General features: G+C 38.6%; 1 protein-coding gene and 1 pseudogene across 1 annotated transcript; both read left to right on the top strand.

Annotated features, from left to right (window-relative positions):
- The first annotated feature begins 401 nt into the window (after positions 1 to 401).
- LOC101588238 (mas-related G-protein coupled receptor member A6-like) lies at positions 402 to 1379 on the top strand. The gene has a single exon (XM_004634964.1). It carries the CDS (start codon positions 402 to 404, stop codon positions 1377 to 1379), a length of 978 nt encoding a protein of 325 aa, XP_004635021.1.
- A 2570-nt stretch (positions 1380 to 3949) lies between these two features.
- Positions 3950 to 11731, top strand: part of LOC101587837 — a 31310-nt pseudogene continuing 23528 nt past the window's right edge.

Here is an 11731-nt window from a genome sequence, read left to right as displayed (position 1 = left end):
TGATTTTCAATCTGTTTTTATGATAATAAACTTTGTAAGGTCTTATAAAGTAAATAATGACCTTGAGGTTGGAAAAATAAAAGAGAATAAATTGAAGGGGAAAGGAATCAAAATGCGTTATATACATGTATCAATTCCCTACAATGAATGTAATCATTATATTGTAAAAACATGTACAAATAAAAATAAAATATAGAGTCAGTAATAACTAGAACTGAGTCCAGGTTCTGAGACTCACCAGGCTTTGTAGATTCCTTAATTTCTACAAGCCTTGATTTCTTCCCCTGTGACACAAAGTTAGCAATTCCAAATACCATCATGGTCCTGAGAATTACAGATCATGCAGCAGGTGATCAGCACTTGTTTGTGTTCTTAGGTACAGCAGTGAAGAGCTTGAGAACATGGAGATGACCAGCCCACCCAGTGATGCAGTGTCCACTGCATGGAACAGAAGTGACAAGAACCTCCCCCCACATTTTGACTTAGAAAACATGATCCTGGAGATACTAACAGTCATCTTTGCCCTCATAGGGATGTCTGGGAATATAGTTGTGTTCTGTATCCTAAGCTTCTGTGTCAACAGGAACACAATCTCAGTCTACATTCTCAACCTGGCCATATCGGACTTCCTTTTACTCAGCTGCCTCTTTATACTCCACGTGTGGACATTCATTGGAAACTTTTACTACTGGGAATATAGAGCCCTCCTTAATGTGGGGTTATGTTTCTACAGCATGGGCCTGTTCATGCTCAGTGCCATTAGCTTTGAGCGTTGCCTTGCAGTCCTGTTCCCTATCTGGTACCACTGCCACCGCCCAACATACATGTCCACTGTTATATGTACCCTGTTCTGGGCTCTGTCCCTACTGTTTGCCATTCTAACATACAGTTGTCCCTTTATACCTGGAAATTATCGTCTGTGTATAGCAATGAACTATACCATAGGCTCCAGCCTAATCTTTGATTTTGTGATTCTCTGTGGGTCCAGACTGACCTTGCTGGTCAGGATGCTCTGTAAAGCCAGGAGGTTGCAACTGACCAGGCTGTATGTGACTATCGGGCTCACAGTGCTGGTCTTCCTCTTCTGCGGCCTGCCTGTAGGCATCTTGGGGGTTTTAAGCCCTATAATTGATTTTGAAATTGTGTTTTCATCTTTTGGTGTCCTACAGCAGACTTCTTACTTTCTGTCTAGTATCAACAGCAGTGCCAACCCAATCATTTACTTCTTTGTTGGTTCCTTTAGGCAGAAACAGCAACAGCAGCGGCAACCATGGTCCCTGAAGTTCATTTTCCAGAAGGCCTTGGAAGATGTAGGTGAGAGGGAGAAAAGTGGAGACAGTCTTCCACAAGAAAATGTGGAAGTGGTAGGGTCTCCTTAATGTAGTGATTCTGTATCTGCCATAAGTCACTCAGAAAAAGTCTCTCTAGAAGATTGCACATATATAATTGTGAAAGTTCATACCCTAATATAGATAGAGACAATAATGCATATAGATTTATAGATACAAATAGAGATGTTTGCACATTTATATATGTATTGTATATGGCAACTTTCACATGCAACAGCAATTAAATAATTGCAGCACAGACCATATTACTGCAAAGACTAAAATATTTGCTAATTGCTCTATCTGTGTGTGCACACACCTACATGCATGCACACACATGTACACCCACAGAGAGGGTGCTTATAAATTCTTTTTATGCCACAACCATAAATTCTGGTTACATTATTTGGGGAAAGATGTTGTCTCTCTCAGGCTGGAGTTTCAAATCTACAGGAAGCTAGGACCGATAGATAGAAGCCAAGATAGGAAACCAACCCTTTCCATTCTCTCTCAATGCTTGCTACTTTGACATAAGATTTCTTTAGGTGAACTTCTTTCCTTTCATCAAAAAGCTAAAGTGGGCCAGAGAGATAGCTCAGCAGTCCATGTGCCTGCCTGGCAAGCACAAGGGCCTGGGTTTGATCCCTGTACCACATGCCACGCAGGCCCTGCACTGGGCCCACTGAGTTGCCCACTGAGCCTGGGTGTGGTGATGCACACCTGTAATCCCAGCTCTTGGGAAGCTAAAACAGGAGGAGCACTACAAGTATGAGCTTTGTAGTGAGACCCTGTACCAAATACATAAATTTTTTTTAAAAAGCAGAGATAAACCACACCAGATTCAGTAATCAAAAAAGTTCAGAGACTGACAAAGAATAGGTGGAATGGTTGCAGGCCCAGCTGTTGCTCATGCCAAGGACACCACCAACAGGAAGCAACAACATGCATATGCATTCCAGCGTGCTTGCACCAACCAAAGCAAATAAAAACTATACTGCTGTTGTTTCAAGTCCATTTATGAAATCTCAATCCCTAACCTAACTAGAAACTTAATAAAAAGGAAATCTTGGGAATGAAGTTAGTCTAGCTCAGTTGACACTTCCACATAATCCCTGCTTATTCCTTGTCAACATAGTGACTTTTACCCTTTTTATACCACACCAATATATACATTGAAATTTATCATTTCCCCAATAAATAACACATCTTGCCAATAATCACAACAATATATATTCTTTCATGAAATGCATGTTCAAATTTTATGGAATTATATTTATTTTATTGTCATGGAATTATCTTTTTCTTTTAATTTAATTTTAGTTTTTTCCCCATCTTATTTTTTTTATTTTTTAAAATAAATTTATTGAGAAACAAATCGCAATGAGACAGTCTCAAAACCGATTAGTAGGACAGTTTCAATAATTGATACATTGCATATTGTTGTCTTATGGTTAGTCATTGTACAAGATGAAGGCTAGATATCCTGTCCACAAACACTATTGGAACAAATCTTTCTATTCAATGAATTAAGATAACGTAATTGTATATCTGTCCTAAATATTTTGAATATACAGATACAAAATGGTCATTCATTTGTATCCCCTTTTTTGTTTAGTTTTGTCATAGAAGGGTATTCTACTGTCATTTAAATATTGTAGGTGCATGAATTCATCAAAATATTCTAATGTAGTCCAGTAGTCCATAATAGCAGTGGGTTTTCCATAAGACCGGCAATGTCAGAAGTTGTTGACTTGAACCTTTTTACAGCTCAGCATATTAATATGGCTTTACTTTTTATACTTTGTTTTTATACTTTTCTGTTGGATGGATAAGATGAAGATAAATCAAGACCTACATAACAAGAATGTAAGTTTATTTTATTTTGAATACTAGAAACAAAAGCAAAAGAAAATAGCAGAAATAAAGACAGAAACAGGGGAACATACAATAGTATGTGGGGGCTTGTGGGTCAGCTCAGTTGTTTAAAGTGCCAATTAGGCAAGCCCAGTCAGGTACAGAGGACCACAGTTTGATCCCCATGTCCAAAAGCTGCACCAGACCTTCCCTTAAGGCAACATGCATTAGCAAAAAAAAAAAAATCCATACAACCACCTCTGACAGGACAAAAAGAAAAAATAAAAACAAAGAGATACAAAGGAAAGATCACTTTGTATTTATATATACAAAATAATTAGGATAAATATACAGCTATTTTCGCTTAATTCAATGAGAAGAAAGAGGTGTACTAATAGTGTTTGGACAGGATATCCTGTCTGCTTCTTGTACTATGGATAACCACTAAGAAGATAACAATGTACAATGTATTGATTATCTAAACTGTCGAATTAATCAGCTTTGAAACTGTAAAACAATAAAATAAATCCATACAATAATAATGGTACAGATTTTTCAAACCAATAATAGCTGATTAACAATGGTTAATGTATTATCTATTTTTATCATCAAATCTGTTGCTCAGATTAGCAGATACAGTTATGCAAGCTTGGACAAATAGTCGAATAATTCCCTGGTGTGATTCCATCCTGCACGTCTGTTCTGTGGAGCAGTATTCATTAACTTCTGTCCACGTCCTCTCCAGCCTAAGTGTGTGCCACGACTCCATGGAAGACTCAGTGGATATGGACATGAGACTTCTGAGGCCTCAGTACTACCTCTTCAGTTGTGAACTAAAGGTTGACAAAGATTACCACTTTAAGGTGGATAATGATGAAAATGAGCACAGTTGTCACCAAGAATGGTCAGATTAGGGGCTGGAGCAAAGGATGAATTGCACATTGTTGAAGGAGAGGATCTGATTTATGAAGGCAATCCAATTAAAATAAAACTGGCATCTTTGAAAATGTCTGTATAACCCCCAACCCAGTCCTAGCCCAGGCCCAGTGAGTGTGTGGGAGAGGTTCCAGCTACCCTGCGCCAGCAGAACCTACTGGTCCCAGCCCAGGCACAGCGTGGGTGAGACCCTCTTCCACCTACTTGGGATGCCCCCAAACACTCCACAGCACCTCCCCCACACCGGACGCCCAGTAGGAATTTCTCCCACTTTCCAGGAACCCCAAGACCCAGTCTTAAACCAGACCCAGTGAGTGTGAGGGAGAGCTTCCAGTTAACCTGCGTGAGCGGGACCTACAGGTCACAGCCCAGGCACACCATGGGTGACACCAACTTTCACCCTATTGGGACACCCCCCATCATGCCATAGGACCCACCAACATCCTGCCCACGGAGTAGGAATTTCTATCTCGTTAAGAGGACCCCCAGATCCAGTAGTAGTCAAGGCCTGGTGAGTGTGTGGGAGAGCTGCCTCTCCCCCCTACTCCAACTTGTCCCCTCCAGACTCAGCTAAGGCCTCACATACAGGCTTGGGGTGAAACCATTCAGCCGCAATCCCTGCATAGAGTGTACAGGACAGAACCATCCCAACTAGTCCAGGAGCAGAACATCTTGCCAGAGTGGCACAACAGGTGCACCCCAAGAGCAGCAATAGGAAGGAAATGAACACAGCAGCAGAACCAAGGTAGGTACAGCTGGATAAATCCAAACATTGTAGATATACACCTCAACTTAGTAGGTGCTAAGGCTATAACTACAACAAAGATCAGAAGACAGTGCTACACAAAATGACAAAGAGAAGGACCAAAATGCAATATCAGAGCCCAAGCCCACCCATAACAAGTGCACAGGAAACTAACACAGAACACGTTGGGAATCACACAGCTGAAAGCAATGAATCAAGGGCTTCCAAAATAAAGACAGCTGCAGAAAGGTATAGAGGAACTCAGATTGGAAATGAAAAAAGAAATCCCTGAATTAATAACATCGGCAGTAAAGAATCAAATGCAGAAATATATGGAGGAAACCAAATGCCCACCCATAACAAGTGCAGAGGACACTAGCTAGGCTACAATGTATGAATTAAAAGCATCGACAGAAAAAAGCAGCAGCAGAAAGTCATAGAGGAACTCAGAGCGGAAAACTTTTCTACTAACTCAGCTCAAATGTACGAATTAATAGCGTTGATATTAAATAAGCAACAGCAGAAAGTGATAGAGGACTTAAGAGCGAAATTCTTTACTGACATAAAAAAAGAATTCTCAGAACTCATAGCATTTGAAGTAAAGAATCAACTACAGACACATAGGGAGGAAACGCAATCTGATAAAAACACTGCAGTAAAAGAATTTATAACTACATTGAAAGAAGACATTGATTAAAAAAACAGAGGAAATTAGATAAATCACACTTTCCTTGAATGCGCAATACAGGAAAGAAATAGACTGCATGAAGCAGAGTCAAAGAGATTTAGAGGATATTAAAATTTCAAGCACAAGCTTGCAAAATCATTTAAGTGAAAGTGAAGACAGAGATTCAGAAATTGAAGACTCTGGTGCAGCTAGTGAAAAGATAAGAAGAGATCTCTTAAAAACAACTGGGATGGAGGAAAAAATAATCCATCACCTGCAAGACGATGCAAAGATGAGCAATGTGATACTAATAGGCATCGATGAGAAAGAAGAAGTCAATACAAATGACATTAAAAAAAATATAGGCAGAAGTAATAGCAGAAAACTTCCCTAATATGAAGAAACAATCTGATGGTTAGGTAACTGAAGCATACATAATGTGAAGTAATTTTAACCCAATGAAAAACACACTGAGACATGTAATAGTCAAGATCCCAGAAATTCAGCAAAAGATTAATGTACTGAAAGCTGCTAGAGAAAAGAACCAGATCACATTCAAAGGAAAACCCATCAGAACTGCAGCTGACTTCTCTTCACAAAACATGAAGGCAACAAGACCATGGAGCACAGCACTTCAAGTCCTCTATGAAAACAAATTCCAGCCCAGACTACCATAACCTGAAAAACTCTCTTTCAAGTTTAGAGAAGAAGTGAAATACTTTCACGACAAAGAAGAGCTAAACAATTTCATGATGACAAAGCCAACCCTACACAGGCTACTGAAAGATGATCAAGAGAGGGACCAAAATCATCAGAACTTCATGAATGAGATCAAAAGCAACCAACTAAATAGAGCAAGTAATTAAGCACAGGAGAAAAAATGAGTAAACAAGAACAGGAAAATAAAAAGTCATTCATAGGTCAATACATCTCAATTCTAACCATCAATGTAAATAGACTCAATACACCAATTAAGAGAAATAGACTGGGATAGTGGATTAGAAAACAAAATCCAACAATCTCCTGTATACAACAAACACATTTAACTCATAAAGACACTCATAGGCTGAAAGTCAAAGGATGGAACACAATACTACATACATTAGCACCTCAGAAAAAAGCAAGGATAGCAATCATATTCTCAGACAGTCTCAACTTCAAACCAACAATGATCAACCGAAATAAAAAAGGCCACTATATACTGGTCAGGGGAAAAATTCAAGAATAAGAGGTAACACTCATAAATATGTATGCAACAAAAACAAGAGCACCCAATCACATAAAAAAAATCTTATGGGACATGAAAAATCTAATAACCAAAAGCACAAACTTAACAGCAGATCTTAACACCCCCTTGTCCTCAAAAGATAGATCAACCAGACAAAAACTTAGCAAAGAAATAACAGAACTGAACCAGAGATTGAAACAAATGGACTTTGTACACATATACAGAGTACTTCACACAAATACAGCTGAATACAAATTTTTCTCAGCTGCACATGGGTGATTTTGTAAAACAAAACACATACTGGTCCATATGTCTTTCTTAAGTATATGTAAGAAAACAAAATTATCCCTTGCACATTATCTGACCACAGTGCAATGAAACTGGATATAAATGAAAAAAGAAACCTTAAATACATGGAAGTTACATGACACCCTACTCAGCAACCAATGGATCACAGATGAAACTAAACAAGAAATTCAACAAATCTACAGTTCAATGAAAAATCAAGCACAACATATAGGAATTTATGGGATATAATGAAAGCAGTTCTTAGAAGGAAATTCATAGCTGTAAACTCACACATTAGGAAAACAGAACGAGAAAAATAAATACCATAATGCTGCACCTTCACAAACTAGAAAAGGAAGAACAAACCAAATCCAGACCACAAAGACGGGAAGAAATCATAAAGATTAGAGCAGAAATTAATTCAATTGAGACGAAGAAAACAATTCAAAGAATTAAAAAAGCAAAAATCTGGTTCTTTGAAAGATTAAATAAAATCAATAAGCCCCTAGCCAACCTCATCAAACAGAGGAAAGAAAAAATTCAAATACAAGCAATAAGGAACAAAAGGGTATAATTACCACAAATCCAGTGGAAATGCAGAACATTATAAATAGCTACTTTGAGAATCTTTACTCTCACAGAATAGAAGACACTGAAGAAATGGAAAGATTTCTCAGAAGGTACAAATTACCACAACTGATTCGACAAGATATTACCACTCTCAATAGCCTGATAACAGGCAATGAAACACGAGATGTAATTAAAAACACACCAACAAAGAAAAGTCCAGGTCCGCATGGATTCACATCTGAATTCTACAAGAAATTTGCAGAAGATGTAGTCCCTATACTCCTTAAACTCTTCCATGAAATTAAAAAGGAAGCAATCCTCCCAAAATCATTCCTGAAGGCAAGTATTATACTAATAAGAAAACCAGGGAAAGACGCATCTAAGAAAGAGAACTACAGGCTGATCTCCACAATGAACATAGACACCAATATCCTCAATAAAATACTAGCAAATAGAATACAGCAAACCATCAAGAACATGGTAACCCATGACCAGGTAGGATTCATCCCAGGGATGCAAGAATGGTTCAATATTATAAGATCTATAAAAATAATACACTATATCAATAGAGCGAAAACTACAAACCACATGATCATCTCCATTGATGCAGAAAAGGCTTTTGATAGTCCAACACTCATTCATGTTCAAAATCCTACAGAAATTTGGAATAGATGGCCTCTACTTCAATCTGGTAAAAGTTATTTATGAAAACCACATGGCTAACATAATCATAAACAAAGAAAAATGGAAATCTTTTACTCTTAGATATGGTACAAGACAAGGATGTCCTCTATCACCACTCCTATTCAATATAGTTCTGGAATCATTAGCTACAGACATTAGACAAGAGAAAGAAAAAAGGGAATAAGAATAGGTAAAGAACATTTGCATATGACATGACTCTTTACTTGGAAGACCCAAAAACTCCACAAAGTAGCTACTGGAAATAATACAGAAATTGAGGTCCATAGCTACTGGTTATATATTCAATAGCAAAAAGTCAATAGCATTCCTCTACACAGAAAACACACACACTGAGAAGGAAATTATACAAACGATAACATTTACAATAGCACCAGGGAAAATGAAATACCCTGGAATTAATCTAAATAAAGAAGTCCAAGATCTTTTCAAGGTAAATTACAGTACTCTGAGAAAAAAAAAAACATCATAGAGCAATTCAGAAAATGGAAAGACATTCCATGCTCCTGGATAGGAAGAACCAACATTGTGAAGATGGCCATACTCCTAAAATTGCTGTAGAGATTTAATGCAATCCTTATCAGACTATCACCAACATACCTCACAGAGGTTGAGAAATCATTCCTAAAATTTACCTGGAACCAGAAAAGACCTAGAATACCAAAGGCAATCCTGGGCAATAAAGAAAAGGCAGGAGACATTACAATTCCTGACTTAAAATTATACTACAATGCTACTGTTATAAAATCAGCATGATACTGGCTACAGCATAAACCTGATGATCAATGAAATAGATTAGAAGACGATTAAAGCCCTTATAAAAACACTCAGCCACCTTATTTTTGACAAAGGGGCCCAACATACTCACTCGAAGAAAAATAACCTCTTTAACAAATGGTGCTGGAAAAACTGGCTCTCTACATGCCGAAAACTCAAACTTGACCAAGGTCTATCACAGTGCACTAAACTGAAGTCAAAATGGATTAAAGATCTAAACATTAAAGCAGAGACACTAAATCTCCTGGAAGAGAAAGTAAGAGGAACTCTCGAAGACATAGGGGTAGGCAAAGAGTTTATGAACAGAAATCAAATCACAAAGGAAACACTTGAAAGAATTAACAACTGAGACCTGCTCTTACTGAGAAGTTTTTTCATGTAAAAAGAAATTACCAACAAAGTGAAAAGGCAACCCACAAATTTGGAAAAAATCATCTCAAATAAGTACTCAGACAATGGTGTGCTCACTAGAATTTATAAAGATCTAAAAAACACTAGGGCCTGAAAATTTAAATACACAGTCCAGAAAGGCGCATCAGAGACGAACACACATTTCTCAAAGGAAGAAATTAAAGAAGCGAATAAATATACGAAAAAATGCTCCACATCATTAGCCATCTGCGAAATGCAGATTAAAACAACATTAAGATATCATCTCAACCCACAAAGAATGGCTATCATAAAGAAATCACCCAACAACAAATGTTGGAGAGGCTGTGGGGAAAAAGGAACCCTTCTCCACTGCTGGTGGGATTAAGACTGGTGCGAACATTATGGAAATCAGTATGGAGACTCCTTACAAAAGTTGGACTTAAAATCACATTTAAACCAGTTATTGTACAATTTTCAGCCGAGTTCCGGGAGCCCCCAGACCCAGTCCTAGCCCAGGTCTGGTGAGTGTGCAGAAAGCTTCCTGCTACTCTGTGACAGCGGGACCAGTCCCAGCCCAGGCAAAGCGTGGGCCTGCCCCTCTCCCATCCCCTTGGGCCGCCCCCCACCACTCCGCAGTGCCTCCCCCATACCAGCTGTCGAATAGGAATTTTTGCCCCTTCCCGGAGCCACCAGACCAAGTCCAAGCCCAGGTCCTGTGAGTGTGTGTGGAGAGCTTCCTCTTCCACCTACTTAATCTTGCCCCCTCCAGGCATAGCTCAGGCCTGACATACACGCCTGAGGTGTAATCCTGCAGCTGCAATCCCTGCAGAGAGTGTAGAGGTTGGATCCAACAAGTTAGTCCAGGAGCAGAACATCTCACCACAGGGGCAAAACAAGTTCACCCTTAAGGGCAGCAGAGGGAAGGACCTGAGAACAGAAGCCAGACCCAAGGCAGACGCACCTGGATAAGTCAAAACTTTGTAGAGCTGCACCTGAACTTCAGTACGTGTGAAGGTTATAACTACAGCAAAGATCTACAACAAAGGTCAGAAGACAGTGCTACACAAAATGAGGAGAATTAACAAAATGCAAACTCAGAACACAAGCCCACCCATAACAAGTGTAAAGGTCACTAACACAAAAAAAAATTGGAAATCACACAACTGAAAGCAATGAATCAACGGCTTCTGAAATAAAGAAACAGCTGCAGAAAAATGTACAAGACATCAGATTGGAAATGAAAAAAGAAATCCCTGAATTAATAACATCTGCACTAAAGAATCAAATATAGAAACATATGGAAGAAACCCAGTGCCCACCCAGAACAAGTGCGGAGGATACTAGCTAGGCTCAAATGCATGAATTAACAACATCGATAGTAAATAAGCAACAACAGAAAGATAGAGAGGAAATCAGAGAGCAATTCTTTTCTGAAATAAAAAAGAACTCTCAGAACTCATAGCAGATGAAATAAAGAAGCAACTACAGAAACATAGGCAAGAAACCGAATCTGAAAAAAACGTTGCAGTAAAAGAATTTCTAACTGCTTCTAAAGAAGAAATTGATAAAAAAAAATAGAGGAGATTAGAAAAATGACGGATTCCCTGAATGAGCAACACAGGAAAGAAATAGAGTGCAGAGCCAAACAGATATAGAGGAAATGAAACTCTCAATCACAAGCTTGCAAAACCGTTTAAGTGAAAGTGAAGACAGAGTTTCAGATCTTGAACATGCTGGTGTAGCTAGTGAAAAGGTAAGAAAGGATCTCTTAAAAACAACGAGGATGCAGGAAAGAATAATCCATCACCTGCAAGATGATGCAAAGATGAACAATGTGAGACTAATAGGCATCAATGAGAAAGAAGGAGTAAGCACAAATGACATTAATAAAATATGGGCAGAAGTAATAGCGGAAAACTTCCCAAATATGAGGAAACAATCTGACATTCAGGTACCTGAAGCGTACAAAAGGCCAAGGAACCTCAACCCAATGAAAAACACACCAAAACATATAACAGTCAAGATCCCAGAAATTCAGCACAAGAATAATCCACTGAAAGCCGATAGAGAAAAGAAGCAGATCACAAAGGAAAACCCATTAGAATTACGGCCAACTTCTCTTCACAGACCATGCAGGCAAGAAGAGCAAGGAGCAGAGTACTTCAGGTAATCTATGAAAACAAATTCCAGCACAGACTACTATACCGTGCAAAACTCTATTTCAAGTTTGATGGAGAAGTGAAATACTTCCATGACAAAGAACA

The sequence above is a fragment of the Octodon degus genome, unplaced genomic scaffold (genome assembly GCF_000260255.1).
Source record: "Octodon degus isolate 3935 unplaced genomic scaffold, OctDeg1.0 scaffold00067, whole genome shotgun sequence".
In the NCBI taxonomy this organism is placed as follows: domain Eukaryota; kingdom Metazoa; phylum Chordata; class Mammalia; order Rodentia; family Octodontidae; genus Octodon; species Octodon degus.
The sequence above is the reverse complement of the archived record's forward strand: the minus strand, read 5'-3'. Positions and strand labels throughout refer to the sequence as shown.

What these genes read in the sequence shown, in the direction of transcription:
- LOC101588238 (XM_004634964.1), top strand. Translation starts at nt 402, where the DNA reads ATGGAGATGACCAGCCCACCCAGTGATGCAGTGTCCACTGCATGGAAC.